This window comes from Salvelinus fontinalis, unplaced genomic scaffold (genome assembly GCF_029448725.1).
Source record: "Salvelinus fontinalis isolate EN_2023a unplaced genomic scaffold, ASM2944872v1 scaffold_1205, whole genome shotgun sequence".
In the NCBI taxonomy this organism is placed as follows: domain Eukaryota; kingdom Metazoa; phylum Chordata; class Actinopteri; order Salmoniformes; family Salmonidae; genus Salvelinus; species Salvelinus fontinalis.
Window position 1 is genome coordinate 20,903 of NW_026601414.1, and position 19,098 is coordinate 40,000.

General features: G+C 42.3%; 1 protein-coding gene across 1 annotated transcript in view; it reads right to left on the reverse strand.

Annotated features, from left to right (window-relative positions):
- The window catches only part of LOC129848819 (fibrillin-1-like), a gene marked incomplete at its 5' end in the record, with an annotated part of 50,779 nt that overhangs the window by 20,885 nt on the left and 10,796 nt on the right, over positions 1-19,098 (reverse strand). Inside the window, 6 exon segments of the mRNA XM_055915912.1 lie at positions 4,074-4,190; positions 6,347-6,469; positions 9,946-10,071; positions 10,852-11,058; positions 11,620-11,745; positions 12,238-12,369. Of these exon segments, the coding sequence (XP_055771887.1) occupies positions 4,074-4,190; positions 6,347-6,469; positions 9,946-10,071; positions 10,852-11,058; positions 11,620-11,745; positions 12,238-12,369 (831 nt within the window).

The window sequence follows — 19,098 nt, forward strand, 5'->3', positions numbered from 1 at the left end:
CTATCTACAGAGAGAGAGAGAGAGACATTACTATCTACAGAGAGAGAGAGACATTACTATCTACAGAGAGAGAGAGAGACATTACTATCTACAGAGAGAGATACATTACTATCTACAGAGAGAGAGAGAGAGACATTACTATCTACAGAGAGAGAGAGAGAGAGAGACATTACTATCTACAGAGAGAGAGAGACATTACTATCTACAGAGAGAGAGAGAGAGACATTACTATCTACAGAGAGAGAGAGAGAGACATTACTATCTACAGAGAGATAGAGACATTACTATCTACAGAGAGAGAGAGAGAGACATTACTATCTACAGAGAGAGAGAGAGAGACATTACTATCTGCAGAGAGAGAGAGAGAGACATTACTATCTACAGAGAGATAGAGACATTACTATCTACAGAGAGAGAGAGAGACATTACTATCTACAGAGAGAGATACATTACTATCTACAGAGAGAGAGAGAGAGAGACATTACTATCTACAGAGAGAGAGAGAGAGAGAGAGACATTACTATCTACAGAGAGAGAGACATTACTATCTACAGAGAGAGAGAGAGAGACATTACTATCTACAGAGAGAGAGAGAGACATTACTATCTACAGAGAGAGATACATTACTATCTACACAGAGAGAGAGAGACATTACTATCTACAGACAGAGATACATTACTATCTACACAGAGAGAGAGAGACATTACTATCTACAGAGAGAGAGAGAGACATTACTATCTACACAGAGAGGGAGAGAGACATTACTATCTACAGAGAGAGAGACATTAATATCTACAGAGAGAGAGAGACATTACTATCTACAGAGAGAGAGACATTACTATCTACAGAGAGAGAGAGACATTACTATCTACAGAGAGAGAGATTACTATCTACAGAGAGAGAGACATTACTATCTACAGAGAGATAGAGACATTACTATCTACACAGAGAGAGAGACATTACTATCTACAGAGAGAGAGAGACATTACTATCTCCAGAGAGAGCGACATTACTATCTACAGAGAGATAGAGACATTACTATCTACAGAGAGAGAGAGAGAGAGAGAGAGAGAGAGAGACATTACTATCTACAGAGAGAGAGAGACATTACTATCTACAGTGAGAGAGAGACATTACTATCTTACAGAGAGAGAGACACATTACTATCTACAGAGAGAGAGAGACATTACTATCTCCAGAGAGAGCGACATTACTATCTACAGAGAGATAGAGACATTACTATCTACAGAGAGAGAGACATTACTATCTACAGAGAGAGAGAGACATTACTATCTACAGTGAGAGAGAGACATTACTATCTTACAGAGAGAGACACATTACTATCTACAGAGAGAGAGAGACATTACTATCTACAGAGAGAGAGACATTACTATCTACAGAGAGAGAGACATTACTTTCTACACAGAGAGAGACATTACTATCTACAGAGAGAGAGAGACATTACTATCTACAGAGAGAGACACATTACTATCTACAGAGAGAGAGACACATTACTATCTACAGAGAGAGAGACACATTACTATCTACAGATAGATAGAGACATTACTATCTACAGAGAGAGAGAGAGAGAGACATTACTATCTACAGAGAGAGAGACATTACTATCTACAGAGAGAGAGAGACATTACTATCTACAGAGAGAGAGACATTACTATCTACAGAGTGAGAGACATTAATATCTACAGAGAGAGAGAGACATTACTATCTACAGAGAGAGAGACATTACTATCTACAGAGAGAGAGAGACATTACTATCTACAGAGAGAGAGACATTACTATCTACAGAGAGAGAGACATTACTATCTACAGAGAGAGAGAGACATTACTATCTTACAGAGAGAGACACATTACTATCTACACAGAGAGAGAGACATTACTATCTACAGAGAGAGAGAGACATTACTATCTCCAGAGAGAGCGACATTACTATCTACAGAGAGATAGAGACATTACTATCTACACAGAGAGAAAGACATTACTATCTACAGAGAGAGAGAGAGAGAGAGAGAGACATTACTATCTACAGAGAGAGAGACATTACTATCTACAGAGAGAGAGAGACATTACTATCTACAGAGAGAGAGACATTACTATCTACAGAGAGAGAGAGACATTACTATCTACAGAGAGAGAGATACATTACTATATACAGAGAGAGAGAGATATTACTATCTACAGAGAGAGAGACACATTACTATCTACAGAGAGAGAGAGACATTACTATCTACAGAGAGAGAGACATTACTATCTACAGAGAGAGAGACATTACTATCTACACAGAGAGAGAGAGAGACATTACCATCTACAGAGAGAGAGAGACATTACTATCTACAGAGAGAGAGAGACATTACTATCTACAGAGAGAGAGACACATTATTATCTACAGAGAGAGAGACACATTATTATCTACAGAGAGAGACATTACTATCTACAGAGAGAGAGACATTACTATCTACAGAGAGAGAGACACATTACTATCTACAGAGAGAGAGACATTACTATCTACAGAGAGAGAGACACATTACTATCTACAGAGAGAGAGAGACATTACTATCTACAGAGAGAGAGAGACATTACTATCTACAGAGAGAGAGACATTACTATCTACAGAGAGAGACACATTACTATCTACAGAGAGAGACATTACTATCTACAGAGAGAGAGACAATACTATCTACAGAGAGAGACACATTACTATCTACAGAGAGAGAGACATTACTATCTACAGAGAGAGAGAGACATTACTATCTACAGAGAGAGAGACATTACTATCTACAGAGAGAGAGAGACATTACTATCTACAGAGAGAGAGACATTACTATCTACAGAGAGAGAGACATTACTATCTACACAGAGAGAGAGAGAGACATTACCATCTACAGAGAGAGAGAGACATTACTATCTACAGAGAGAGAGAGACATTACTATCTACAGAGAGAGAGACACATTATTATCTACAGAGAGAGAGACACATTATTATCTACAGAGAGAGACATTACTATCTACAGAGAGAGAGACATTACTATCTACAGAGAGAGAGAGACATTACTATCTACAGAGAGAGAGACATTACTATCTACAGAGAGAGAGACACATTACTATCTACAGAGAGAGAGACTCATTACTATCTACAGAGAGAGAGAGAGACTCATTACTATCTACAGAGTGAGAGACATTACTATCTACAGAGAGAGAGAGAGACACACATTACTATCTACAGAGAGAGAGAGAGACATTACTATCTACAGAGAGAGAGAGACTCATTACTATCTACAGAGAGAGAGAGAGAGAGAGACATTACTATCTACAGAGAGAGAGAGAGACTCATTACTATCTACAGAGAGAGAGAGAGACTCATTACTATCTACAGAGAGAGAGAGAGAGACATTACTATCTACACAGAGAGAGAGACATTACTATCTGGAAGGAGAGAGGGGGGAGAGAGGAGAGAGGGGGGTGTGGGGGTGAGCGAGAGGTAGAGAGAGAAAGACCATTGGTCAACAACAGACTGTCTGAGTGACTTACTGACTGATTTACAGACTGACTGGGTGCATCTGTTTGACCTTGGCCAGTGCAGGACCAATGGAATGGTCTCAAATATGCAACCTTCACACACCTTGTTACTCGTGCTAGGTAAAACGAATCCACCACAGACTGACTGGCTGATGGTCTGACTGACTGACTGGCTGATTGACGGTCTGACTGACTGATGGTCTGACTGACTGACTAACTGGCTGACTGATGAACGGACTGACTGTCTGATTGACCAATGGAAGGAGGGAGGCTGTCTAGCCGTAAAGTCATGGGAGCTGAAGTGCGGAATGGAAAACCCCTGTTGTAACCATGGCAACAGACTGCAAAATTCCACAACAAGTCATTGTTAAGTTGTCATGGCGACAGTTCAGTTGAGCCCAATCTGATGTGTGATAGCAGACGGAGAACATTAAAGAGACTTTTTATGGGGAGAGATGGAAGATAAGTGGCTACATTTGGTTATGTTTGTAAAGCCTAGTCGAGTGGAGGAGGGGGGAGTTTGTGTGTGTGTGTGTTACCTATGCAGGCAGTATGGTGCTGGGTGAAGCCTGGAGGACATTTGCAGGTGAATCCTCCGATGGTGTTCACACACAGGAACTGACAGTTGTGCTGTTTGCTCTGACACTCATCCAGATCTGAGAGGAGGGGGAGAGAGAGAGAGAGAGAGAGGGGGGGGGGGGAGAGCGAGACAGAGAGAGAGACAGGGAGAGAGAGAGAGAGAGAGAGAGAGAGAGAGAGAGAGAGAGAGAGAGAGAGAGAGAGAGAGAGAGAAGAAGGAGAGAGAGAGGGATAGAGAGAGAGGGGGGGAGAGGGAGAGAGAGAGAGAGAGAGAGAGGGGGGGGGAGAGCGAGACAGAGAGAGCGAGAGAAGGGAGAGGGAGAGTAAAGGTTGGAGAGAGAGAGAGGGGAGAGAGACAGAGAGAGAGAGAGAGAAGGGGGAGGAGGAAGAAAGAGACAGAGAGAGCGAGAGAAGAAGGAGAGAGAGAGGGATAGAGAGAGAGAGAGAGAGAGAGAGAGAGAGAGAGAGAGAGAGAGAGAGAGAGAGAGAGAGAGAGAGGGGGGGATAGAGAGAGAGAGAGATGGATAGATAGCGAGAGAGAGAGAGAGAAAGAGAGAGAGAGAAGAAGCAAAATCCAGAAAAGAGCCGTTAAATTCTACAACCACCTAAAAGGAAGCGATTCCCAAACCTTCCATAACAAAGCCATCACCTACAGAGAGATGAACCTGGAGAAGAGTCCCCTAAGCAAGCTGGTCCTAGGGCTCTGTTCACAAACACAAACACACCCCACAGAGCCCCAGGACAACAGCACAATTAGACCCAACCAAATCATGAGAAAACAAAAAGATAATTACTTGACACATTGGAAAGAATTAACAAAAAAACAGAGCAAACTAGAATGCTATTTGGCCCTAAACAGAGAGTACACTGTGGCAGAATATCTGACCACTGTGACTGACCCAAACTTAAGGAAAGCTTTGACTATGTACAGACTCAGTGAGCATAGCCTTGCTATTGAGAAAGGCCGCCGTAGGCAGACATGGCTCTCAAGAGAAGACAGGCTATGTGCACACTGCCCACAAAATGAGGTGGAAACTGAGCTGCACTTCCTAACCTCCTGCCCAATGTATGACCATATTAGAGAGACATATTTCCCTCAGATTACACAGATCCACAAAGAATTTGAAAACAAATCCAATTTTGATAAACTCCCATATCTACTGGGAGAAATTCCACAGTGTGCCATCACAGCAGCAAGATTTGTGACCTGTTGCCACAAGAAAAGGGCAACCAGTGAAGAACAAACACCATTGTAAATACAACCCATATTTATGCTTATTTATTTTAACTTGTGTGCTTTAACCATTTGTACATTGTTACAACACTGTATATATATATAATATAACATTTGTAATGTCTTTATTGTTTTGAAACTTCTGTAGGTGTAATGTTTACTGTTAATTTGTATTGTTTATTTCACTTTTGTATAATATCTACCTCACTTGCTTTGGCAATGTTAACACGTTTCCCATGCCAATAAAGCCCCTTGAATTGAATTGAATTAAATTGAACTGAGAAGGATAGAGAGAGAGGGATAGAGAGAGAGGTAGAGAGAAAAGGGGGATAGAAAGAGAGAGAGAGAAAAGGAGAGAGAGAGAGGGATAGAGATAGATAGATAGAGGGGGAGAGAGAGAGAGAGAGAGAGAGAGAGAGAGAGAGAGAGAGAGAGAGAGAGAGAGAGAGAGAGAGAGAGAGAGGTGGGGATGGAGAGAGAGAGAGAGGGATGGAGAGAGAGAGAGAGAGAGAGAGAGAGAGAGAGAGAGAGAGAGAGAGAGAGAGAGGGATAGAGAGAGTAAAGGTTAGATTCCACAACTGTATAGAGTTAGTTTCCAGTCCTTCCCCTGTCAGTGACCTGTTGATGAACTGCCACAGAACCAGACACCGGAAACATGGTGGAAACCAGGCGGAAAGTTTATGTGTGTGTGTGTGTGTGTGTGTGTGTGTGTGTCTGAATGTGTGTGTATGTGTGTCTGAGTGTGTGTGTGTTTGTGGGTGTCTCTGTGCGTGAGCATGTGTAGATACTGCCGTAGGGTAAACATAGCTGTCGCCAAGAGTGGTAATGAGCAATACGGACCAATTATGTTTGTATAAACTCCCCAAACTGACCCAACACACTGAGAAACACATGGACTACCAGACGCAACAGATCACAATCTCTGCTCACTACATACACAGTGGCTGTCACTGTGACTGTGTGTGTGTGTGTGTTGCTGTGTGTGTGTGCGTGGCTCACCTCGGCAACTTTTGCCGTCCTCCTGCAGGATGTATCCTCTGGGACAGGAACAGAGGTAGCTTCCCTCTGTGTTCTTACAGATGAAGTTACACGGCTTAGGAGCCTGCACACACTCATCCATATCTACACAGGAGAGACAAGGTACACTAATCCATATCTACACAGGAGAGACAAGGTACACTCATCCATTTATACACAGGAAAGACGCATCCATATCTACACAGGAGAGACAAGGTATACTCATCCATTTATACACAGGAGAGACAAGGTACACTCATCCATTTATACACAGGAGAGACAAGGTATACTCATCCATTTATACACAGGAGAGACAAGGTACACTCATCCATATCTACACAGGAGAGACAAGGTACACTCATCCATATCTACACAGGAGAGAGAAGGTACACTCATCCATATCTACACAGGAGAGACAAGGTACACTCATCCATATCTACACAGGAGAGACAAGGTACACTCATCCATATCTACACAGGAGAGAGAAGGTACACTCATCCATATCTACACAGGAGAGACAAGGTACACTCATCCATATCTACACAGGAGAGACAAAGTACACTCATCCATATCTACACAGGAGAGAGAAGGTACACTCATCCATATCTACACAGGAGAGACAAGGTACACTCATCCATATCTACACAGGAGAGAGAAGGTACACTCATCCATATCTACACAGGAGAGACAAGTTACACTCATCCATATCTACACAGGAGAGACAAGGTACACTCATCCATATCTACACAGGAGAGACAAGTTACACTCATCCATTTATACACAGGAGAGACAAGGTACACTCATCCATATCTACACAGGAGAGAGAGAAGGTACACTCATCCATATCTACACAGGAGAGACAAGGTACACTCATCCATATCTACACAGGAGAGACAAGTTACACTCATCCATTTATACACAGGAGAGACAAGTTACACTCATCCATTTATACACAGGAGAGACAAGGTACACTCATCCATATCTACACAGGAGAGACACATTACACTCATCCATATCTACACAGGAGAGAGAAGGTACACTCATCCATATCTACACAGGAGAGAGAGAAGGTACACTCATCCATATCTACACAGGAGAGAGACAAGTTATACTCATCCATATCTACACAGGAGAGAGACACGTTACACTCATCCATTTATACACAGGAGAGAGAGAAAGTACACTCATCCATTTCTACACAGGAGAGAGAAGGTACACTCATCCATATCTACACAGGAGAGACAAGGTACACTCATCCATATCTACACAGGAGAGAGAAGGTACACTCATCCATATCTACACAAGAGAGAGAAGGTACACTCATCCATATCTACACAGGAGAGAGAAGGTACACTCATCCATATCTACACAGGAGAGAGAGAAAGTACACTCATCCATATCTACACAGGAAGGAGAGAATGTACACTCATCCATATCTACACAGGAGAGAGAAGGTACACTCATCCATATCTACACAGGAGAGAGAGAAGGTACAATCATCCATATCTACACAGGAGAGAGAGAAGGTACACTCATCCATATCTACACAGGAGAGAGAAGGTACACTCATCCATATCTACACAGGAGAGAGAGAAGGTACACTCATCCATATCTACACAGGAGAGACAAGGTACACTCATCCATATCTACACAGGAGAGAGAGAAGGTACACTCATCCATATCTACACAGGAGAGAGAAGTTACACTCATCCATATCTACACAGGAGAGACAAGGTACACTCATCCATATCTACACAGGAGAGAGACACGTTACACTCATCCATATCTACACAGGAGAGAGAGAAGGTACACTCATCCAAATCTACACAGGAGAGAGAAGGTACACTCATCCTTATCTACACAGTAGAGACAAGGTACACTCATCCATATCTACACAGGAGAGACAAGGTACACTCATCCATATCTACACAGGAGAGAGAAGGTACACTCATCCATATCTACACAGGAGAGACAAGGTACACTCATCCATATCTATACAGGAGAGACAAGGTACACTCATCCAAATCTACACAGGAGAGACAAGGTACACTCATCCATATCTACACAGTAGAGAGAATGTACACTCATCCATATCTACACAGGAGAGACAAGGTACACTCATCCATATCTACACAGGAGAGAGAAGGTACACTCATCCATATCTACACAGGAGAGACAAGGTACACTCATCCATATCTACACAGGAGAGAGAAGGTACACTCATCCATATCTACACAGGAGAGACAAGGTACACTCATCCATATCTACACAGGAGAGAGAAGGTACACTCATCCATATCTACACAGGAGAGACAAGTTACACTCATCCATATCTACACAGGAGAGAGAAGGTACACTCATCCATATCTACACAGGAGAGACAAGGTACACTCATCCATATCTACACAGGAGAGAGAAGGTACACTCATCCATATCTACACAGGAGAGACAAGTTACATTCATCCATATCTACACAGGAGAGACAAGTTACACTCATCCATATCTACACAGGAGAGACAACGTACACTCATCCATATCTACACAGGAGAGACAAGTTACACTCATCCATATCTACACAGGAGAGACAAGTTACACTCATCCATATCTACACAGGAGAGACAAGTTACACTCATCCATATCTACACAGGAGAGAGACAAGTTATACTCATCCATTTATACACAGGAGAGAGAGAAAGTACACTCATCCATATCTACACAGGAGAGAGAAGGTAAACTCATCCATATCTACACAGGAGAGAGAAGGTACACTCATCCATATCTACACAGGAGAGAGAAGGTACACTCATCCATATCTACACAGGAGAGAGAAGGTACACTCATCCATATCTACACAGGAGAGAGAAGGTACACTCATCCATATCTACACAGGAGAGAGAAGGTACACTCATCCATATCTACACAGGAGAGACAAGGTACACTCATCCATATCTACACAGGAGAGAGATAAGGTACACTCATCCATATCTACACAGGAGAGAGAAGGTACACTCATCCATATCTACACAGGAGAGAGAGAAAGTACACTCATCCATATCTACACAGGAAGGAGAGAAGGTACACTCATCCATATCTACACAGGAGAGAGAAGGTACACTCATCCATATCTACACAGGAGAGAGAGAAGGTACAATCATCCATATCTACACAGGAGAGAGAGAAGGTACACTCATCCATATCTACACAGGAGAGAGAAGGTACACTCATCCATATCTACACAGGAGAGAGAGAAGGTACACTCATCCATATCTACACAGGAGAGACAAGGTACACTCATCCATATCTACACAGGAGAGAGAGAAGGTACACTCATCCATATCTACACAGGAGAGAGAAGGTACACTCATCCATATCTACACAGGAGAGACAAGGTACACTCATCCATATCTACACAGGAGAGACAAGTTACACTCATCCATATCTACACAGGAGAGAGAATGTACACTCATCCATATCTACACAGGAGAGAGGGAGGAGAAAGTCTGGTCAAAGGTAGTGCACTAAGTAGGAAATAGAGTGTGATTTGGGACTGAACCTTAGACAGTGTTAGTGTCGTAGTCTTACCCACACACAGGGTGCCAGTGATATCTGTGGTGTATCCAGTTTTACACACACAGCTGTAGGAGCCCAGGCTGTTGACACACTGTCCGTTCACACACAGGTTCCCCATCACACGACACTCATCTATGTCTGAGGGAGAGAGAGTCCTGTCAACTACAACATTATCATAATAAACACACTCATCTATGTCTGAGGGAGAGAGAGTCCTGTCAACTACAACATTATCATAATAAACACACTCATCAATGTCTGAGGGAGAGAGAGTCCTGTCAACTACAATATTATCATAATAATAAACACACTCATCAATGTCTGAGGAAGAGAGTCCTGTCAACTACAATATTATCATAATAATAAACACACTCATCAATGTCTGAGGAAGAGAGAGTCCTGTCAACTACAACATTATCATAATAAACACACTCATCAATGTCTGAGGAAGAGAGTCCTGTCAACTACAACATTATCATAATAATAAACACACGCATCAATGTCTGAGGGAGAGAGAGTCCTGTCAACTACAACATTATCATAATAAACACACTCATCTATGTCTGAGGGAGAGAGTCCTGTCAACTACAATATTATCATAATAAACACACTCATCTATGTCTGAGGGAGAGAGAGTCCTGTCAACTACAATATTATCATAATAAACACACTCATCAATGTCTGAGGGAGAGAGAGTCCTGTCAACTACACCATTATCATAATAAACACACACTCATCTGCATTTGCCTGAGTAGTCCTCAGGTAGATCCCAACCGTCCATAAAGTGGAGGTAGTTTGGTGAGACCTGAAGACAATGTGATGTCACAGAGCTATTGCCTCGGCTTTAGCTCAGTGAACTAGTGATTGTGTACCATCCATGGTGCAGGGTTGTGTATAGATATGAGGGAGTATTTCTACCTTTGCCGTCTGTTGTGTATCCAGGCCCCAGTGGACACATCTTCTTGTAGTGTGTGGTCCCAGGTAGAGGACACAGCTCACAGTTAGAGCCCCAGCCTCGTCCTCCGTCACAGCAACACTCAGACTTAGTCACACTGTTCCTGCTACTGGACTGCATCTGGCACAATGTAGTCAACACCTCCGTGAAACACAGTCCCTGGCGGTTATCTAGATGAGAGAGAGAGAGAGAGAGAGAGAGAGAGACAGAGAGAGAGAGAGAGAGAGAGAGAGTGAGAGACAGAGACAGAGACAGAGAGAGAGAGAGAGAGAGAGAGAGAGAGAGAGAGAGAGAGAGAGAGAAGGGTGTGAGTGAGTCTGTGTAGGGTGTGAGTGAGAGAGATGTAGGGAGAGGGGGGTATTTAGCTATACATTCAGTCTGTGTAGGGTGTGAGTGAGAGAGATGTAGGGAAAGGGGTGTATTTACCTATACATTCAGTCTGTGTAGGGTGTGAGTGAGTGAGATGTAGGGAGAGGGGGGTATTTACCTATACATTCAGTCTGTGTAGGGTGTGAGTGAGAGAGATGTAGGGAGAGGGGGGTATTTACCTATACATTCAGTCTGTGTAGGGTGTGAGTGAGAGAGATGTAGGGAAAGGGGTGTATTTACCTATACATTCAGTCTGTGTAGGGTGTGAGTGAGAGAGATGTAGGGAGAGGGGGGTTTTTACCTATACATTCAGTCTGTGTAGGGTGTGAGTGAGAGAGATGTAGGGAGAGGGGGGTATTTACCTATACATTCAGTCTGTGTAGGGTTGGCGCTGAAGCCTTGGTCACACCTGCAGCGATAGCTTCCAACCGTGTTCTCACAACGACCGTTCTCACAGATACCTGGCTTAGCAGAGCACTCGTTCAGATCTACACACACACACACACACACACACACACACACACACACACACACACACACACACACACACACACACACACACACACACACACACACACACACACACACACACACACACACACACACACACACACACACACACACACACGGTGGAGATACAGTGATTCAATCCAGAACAGATGTGCAGGGTAGTCTGCATAAAACTAGATCAGATATTGTGAGATGAATGTCAGTTTATTGCATTAGTTCACCAGATGGACAAATCACCATGAAGTGTGATGGTTATAACCTCAACAGAATCCTACATGAACTACAGATCCATTATCACATGTATTGTTTGCTACTAGAAGTAGATGATATGAACATTGTGTGTACATTGTATGGGATCATACTCCTCTTTGGTGTCTTGGTAAGTTTGGTGTATATGTGAATTGAATAACCCCATAACATAGACCAGCCATGAACTGGTGATGAAACCTGTGTTAGTGTGTGTGTCTTACCTATGCAGCCCTCTCCGTTAGGGGCCCTTGTGTAACCAGGGTTACAGATACACATGTAGGTTCCGATCAGGTTCTTACAGCGCATGCCTCTACTCTCACAGTCATCCAGCCCATCCTCACACTCATTCTGGTCTGCAGGAGAGGGGAGGGAACACACCGTGAGTGTGTGTACAATAATGTGTGTGCTTGTATCTGTGTGTGTATGTGTGAGCGTGCGTACGTGCGTGAATTTGTGCACGCGTGTGTGTCGAAGCTTGTGTGTGCGTGCGTATGTGTGTGACAAAGTGCTTTCCTGGGTAACAGAGGATGTGTGTATCCAGCCCTCCCAGATTATATGAAGGTCTGTTTATAATAGTAATGTAAATACCAGCCTAGAGTCCACACACTGATATCTTCCTCCTGTCTCCTGTCTGTCTCTGACTCAACACCGGTCCCCTCCTCCCCTAGTAAAACCCTTGTTATGCTCTGCCTCTCTCCCACACAGTGTTGATAAAGTCTTATTCAGATACAGAGAGTTGAGGCAGGGGTGAGGTGGAGACTCCAAGCCTTACGTAAGATGGTGGATAGCTGAAGCCTCATACAGTGACGTCACCGGGGATTAGAAGTAACTGTCACCTCAGAAGCCTAAAAGCTGGACATTTCTGGTTTAGCTGTACTGTACTGACGATAGACTTTGGAATGTTGAATGTTCCTCTACATTCCCTATAGTCCAGCTGTACCTACAGTCTCTACAGTCCATGTAGTATCTCTAGCAGATTCCAGTCCCTGCTGTACCTACAGTCTCTACATTCCCTATAGTCCAGCTGTACCTACAGTCTCTACAGTCCATGTAGTATCTATAGCAGATTCCAGTCCCTGCTGTACCTACAGTCTCTACAGTCCATTTAGTATCTATAGCAGATTCCAGTCCCTGCTGTACCTACAGTCTCTACATTCCCTATAGTCCAGCTGTACCTACAGTCTCTACAGTCCATGTAGTATCTATAGCAGATTCCAGTCCCTGCTGTACCTACAGTCTCTACAGTCCATTTAGTATCTATAGCAGATTCCAGTCCCTGCTGTACCTACAGTCTCTACAGTCCATGTAGTATCTCTAGCAGATTCCAGTCCCTGCTGTACCTACAGTCTCTACAGTCCATGTAGTATCTCTAGCAGATTCCAGTCCCTGCTAAACCTACAGTCTCTACAGTCCATGTAGTATCTATAGCAGATTCCAGTCCCTGCTGTACCTACAGTCTCTACAGTCCATGTAGTATCTATAGCAGATTCCAGTCCCTGCTGTACCTACAGTCTCTACAGTCCATTTAGTATCTATAGCAGATTCCAGTCACTGCTGTACCTACAGTCTCTACAGTCCATGTAGTATCTATAGCAGATTCCAGTCCCTGCTGTACCTACAGTCTCTACAGTCCATTTAGTATCTATAGCAGATTCCAGTCACTGCTGTACCTACAGTCCCTAAAGTAAGATATCTATAGTATATTATAAACTGAATGCTGATTGGCTGACAGCCATGGTATATCAGACCGTATACCATGGGTATAACAAAACATACATGTTTACTGCTCTAATTAACATTGGTAACCAGTTTATAATAGCAATAGGCACTCTGTGTTGCGTTGTGCTTAAGAACATATACCACACCCCTCAGGCCTTATTGCTTAAATGCAGTCCCTACAGGTCTATAGTAAGATATCTATAGCAGATTCCAGTCCCTACAGGTCTATAGTAAGATATCTATAGCAGATTCCAGTCCCTACAGGTCTATAGTAAGATATCTATAGCAGATTCCAGTCCCTACAGGTCTATAGTAAGATATCTATAGCAGATTCCAGTCCCTAAAAGGCCTATAGTAAGATATCGATAGCAGATTCCAGTCCCTACAGGTCTATAGTAAGATATCTATAGCAGATTCTAGTCCCTACAGGTCTATAGTAAGATATCTATAACAGATTCCAGTCCCTACAGGTATATAGTAAGATATCTATAGCAGATTCCAGTCCCTACAGGTCTATAGATATCTATAACAGATTCCAGTCCCTACAGGTCTATAGTAAGATATCTATAGCAGATTCCAGTCCCTACAGGTCTATAGATATCTATAGCAGATTCCAGTCCCTACAGGTCTATAGATATCTATAATAGATTCCAGTCCCTACAGGTCTATAGATATCTACAGCAGATTCCAGTCCCTACAGGTCTATAGATATCTATAATAGATTCCAGTCCCTACAGGTCTATAGATATCTATAGCAGATTCCAGTCCCTACAGGTCTATAGTAAGATATCTATAGCAGATTCCAGTCCCTACAGGTCTATAGTAAGATATCTATAGCAGATTCCAGTCCCTACAGGTCTATAGTAAGATATCTATAGCAGATTCCAGTCCCTACAGGTGTATAGATATCTATTGCTGATTCCAGTCCCTACAGGTCTATAGATATCTATAGCAGATTCCAGTCCCTACAGGTCTATAGATATCTACAGCAGATTCCAGTCCCTACAGGTCTATAGATATCTATAGCAGATTCCAGTCCCTACAGGTCTATGGATATCTATAGCAGATTCCAGTCCCTACAGGTCTATAGTAAGATATCTATAGCAGATTCCAGTCCCTACAGGCCTATAGTAAGATATCGATAGCAGATTCCAGTCCCTACAGGTCTATAGTAAGATATCTATAGCAGATTCTAGTCCCTACAGGTCTATAGTAAGATATCTATAACAGATTCCAGTCCCTACAGGTCTATAGTAAGATATCTATAGCAGATTCCAGTCCCTACAGGTCTATAGATATCTATAACAGATTCCAGTCCCTACAGGTCTATAGTAAGATATCTATAGCAGATTCCAGTCCCTACAGGTCTATAGATATCTATAGCAGATTCCAGTCCCTACAGGTCTATAGATATCTATAATAGATTCCAGTCCCTACAGGTCTATAGATATCTACAGCAGATTCCAGTCCCTACAGGTCTATAGATATCTATAATAGATTCCAGTCCCTACAGGTCTATAGATATCTATAGCAGATTCCAGTCCCTACAGGTCTATAGTAAGATATCTATAGCAGATTCCAGTCCCTACAGGTCTATAGTAAGATATCTATAGCAGATTCCAGTCCCTACAGGTCTATAGTAAGATATCTATAGCAGATTCCAGTCCCTACAGGTCTATAGATATCTATAGCTGATTCCAGTCCCTACAGGTCTATAGATATCTACAGCAGATTCCAGTCCCTACAGGTCTATAGATATCTATAGCAGATTCCAGTCCCTACAGGTCTATAGATATCTATAGCAGATTCCAGTCCCTACAGGTCTATAGATATCTATAGCAGATTCCAGTCCCTACAGGTCTATAGATATCTACAGCAGATTCCAGTCCCTACAGGTCTATAGATATCTATAGCAGATTCCAGTCCCTACAGGTCTATGGATATCTATAGCAGATTCCAGTCCCTACAGGTCTATAGATATCTACAGCAGATTCCAGTCCCTACAGGTCTATAGATATCTATAGCAGATTCCAGTCCCTACAGGTCTATAGATATCTACAGCAGATTCCAGTCCCTACAGGTCTATAGATATCTACAGCAGATTCCAGTCCCTACAGGTCTATAGATATCTATAGCAGATTCCAGTCCCTACAGGTCTATAGATATCTATAGCAGATTCCAGTCCCTACAGGTCTATAGATATCTATAGCAGATTCCAGTCCCTACAGGTCTATAGTAAGATATCTATAGCAGATTCCAGTCCCTACAGGTCTATAGTAAGATATCTATAGCAGATTCCAGTCCCTACAGGTCTATAGTAAGATATCTATAGCAGATTCCAGTCCCTACAGGTCTATAGTAAGATATCTATAGCAGATTCCTGTCCCTACAGGCCTATAGTAAGATATATATAGCAGATTCCAGTCCCTACAGGTCTATAGTAAGATATCTATAATAGATTCCAGTCCCTACAGGTCTATAGATATCTACAGCAGATTCCAGTCCCTACAGGTCTATAGATATCTACAGCAGATTCCAGTCCCTACAGGTCTGTAGATAGCTATAGCAGATTCCAGTCCCTACAGGTCTATAGATATCTATAGCAGATTCCAGTCCCTACAGGTCTATAGATATCTACAGCAGATTCCAGTCCCTACAGGTCTATAGATATCTACAGCAGATTCCAATCCCTACAGGTCTATAGATATCTACAGCAGATTCCAGTCCCTACAGGTCTATAGATATCTATAGCAGATTCCAGTCCCTACAGGTCTATAGATATCTACAGCAGATTCCAGTCCCTACAGGTCTATAGATATCTATAGCAGATTCCAATCCCTACAGGTCTATAGATATCTACAGCAGATTCCAGTCCCTACAGGTCTATAGATATCTACAGCAGATTCCAGTCCCTACAGGTCTATAGATATCTATAGCAGATTCCAGTCCCTACAGGTCTATAGATATCTACAGCAGATTCCAGTCCCTACAGGTCTATAGATATCTATAGCAGATTCCAGTCCCTACAGGTCTATAGATATATATAGCAGATTCCAGCCCCTACAGGTCTATAGTAAGATATCTATAGCAGATTCCAGTCCCTACAGGTCTATAGTAAGATATCTATAGCAGACTCCAGTCCCTACAGGTCTATAGTAAGATATCTATAGCAGATTCCAGTCCCTACAGGTCTATAGTAAGATATCTATAGCAGATTCCTGTCCCTACAGGCCTATAGTAAGATATATATAGCAGATTCCAGTCCCTACAGGTCTATAGTAAGATATCTATAATAGATTCCAGTCCCTACAGGTCTATAGATATCTACAGCAGATTCCAGTCCCTACAGGTCTATAGATATCTACAGCAGATTCCAGTCCCTACAGGTCTATAGATAGCTATAGCAGATTCCAGTCCCTACAGTTCTATAGATATCTATAGCAGATTCCAGTCCCTACAGGTCTATAGATATCTACAGCAGATTCCAGTCCCTACAGGTCTATAGATATCTACAGCAGATTCCAGTCCCTACAGGTCTATAGATATCTACAGCAGATTCCAGTCCCTACAGGTCTATAGATATCTATAGCAGATTCCAGTCCCTACAGGTCTATAGATATCTACAGCAGATTCCAGTCCCTACAGGTCTATAGATATCTATAGCAGATTCCAATCCCTACAGGTCTATAGATATCTACAGCAGATTCCAGTCCCTACAGGTCTATAGATATCTACAGCAGATTCCAGTCCCTACAGGTCTATAGATATCTATAGCAGATTCCAGTCCCTACAGGTCTATAGTAAGATATCTATAGCAGATTCCAGTCCCTACAGGTCTATAGTAAGATATCTATAGCAGATTCCAGTCCCTACAGGTCTATAGTAAGATATCTATAGCAGATTCCAGTCCCTACAGGTCTATAGTAAGATATCTATAGCAGATTCCAGTCCCTTACTGGCCCATAGTAAGATATATATAGCAGATTCCAGTCCCTACAGGTCTATAGTAAGATATCTATAGCAGATTCCAGTCCCTACAGGTCTATAGATATCTATAATAGATTCCAGTCCCTACAGGTCTATAGATATCTACAGCAGATTCCAGTCCCTACAGGTCTATAGATATCTATAACAGATTCCAGTCCCTACAGGTCTATAGTAAGATATCTATAGCAGATTCCAGTCCCTACAGGTCTATAGTAAGATATCTATAATAGATTCCAGTCCCTACAGGTCTATAGTAAGATATCTATAGCAGATTCCAGTCCCTACAGGTCTATAGTAAGATATCTATAGCAGATTCCAGTCCCTACAGGTCTATAGTAAGATATCTATAGCAGATTCCAGTCCCTACAGGTCTATAGTAAGATATCTATAGCAGATTCCAGTCCCTTACTGGCCCATAGTAAGATATATATAGCAGATTCCAGTCCCTACAGGTCTATAGTAAGATATCTATAGCAGATTCCAGTCCCTACAGGTCTATAGATATCTATAATAGATTCCAGTCCCTACAGGTCTATAGATATCTACAGCAGATTCCAGTCCCTACAGGTCTATAGATATCTATAACAGATTCCAGTCCCTACAGGTCTATAGTAAGATATCTATAGCAGATTCCAGTCCCTACAGGTCTATAGATATCTATAGCAGATTCCAGTCCCTACAGGTCTATAGATATCTATAATAGATTCCAGTCCCTACAGGTCTATAGATATCTACAGCAGATTCCAGTCCCTACAGGTCTATAGATATCTATAATAGATTCCAGTCCCTACAGGTCTATAGTAAGATATCTATAGCAGATTCCAGTCCCTACAGGTCTATAGTAAGATATCTATAGCAGATTCCAGTCCCTACAGGTCTATAGTAAGATATCTATAGCAGATTCCAGTCCCTACAGGTCTATAGATATCTATAGCTGATTCCAGTCCCTACAGGTCTATAGATATCTATAGCAGATTCCAGTCCCTACAGGTCTATAGATATCTACAGCAGATTCCAGTCCCTACAGGTCTATAGATATCTATAGCAGATTCCAGTCCCTACAGGTCTATGGATATCTATAGCAGATTCCAGTCCCTACAGGTCTATAGATATCTACAGCAGATTCCAGTCCCTACAGGTCTATAGATATCTATAGCAGATTCCAGTCCCTACAGGTCTATAGATATCTACAGCAGATTCCAGTCCCTACAGGTCTATAGATATCTACAGCAGATTCCAGTCCCTACAGGTCTATAGATATCTATAGCAGATTCCAGTCCCTACAGGTCTATAGATATCTATAGCAGATTCCAGTCCCTACAGGTCTATAGATATCTATAGCAGATTCCAGTCCCTACAGGTCTATAGTAAGATAT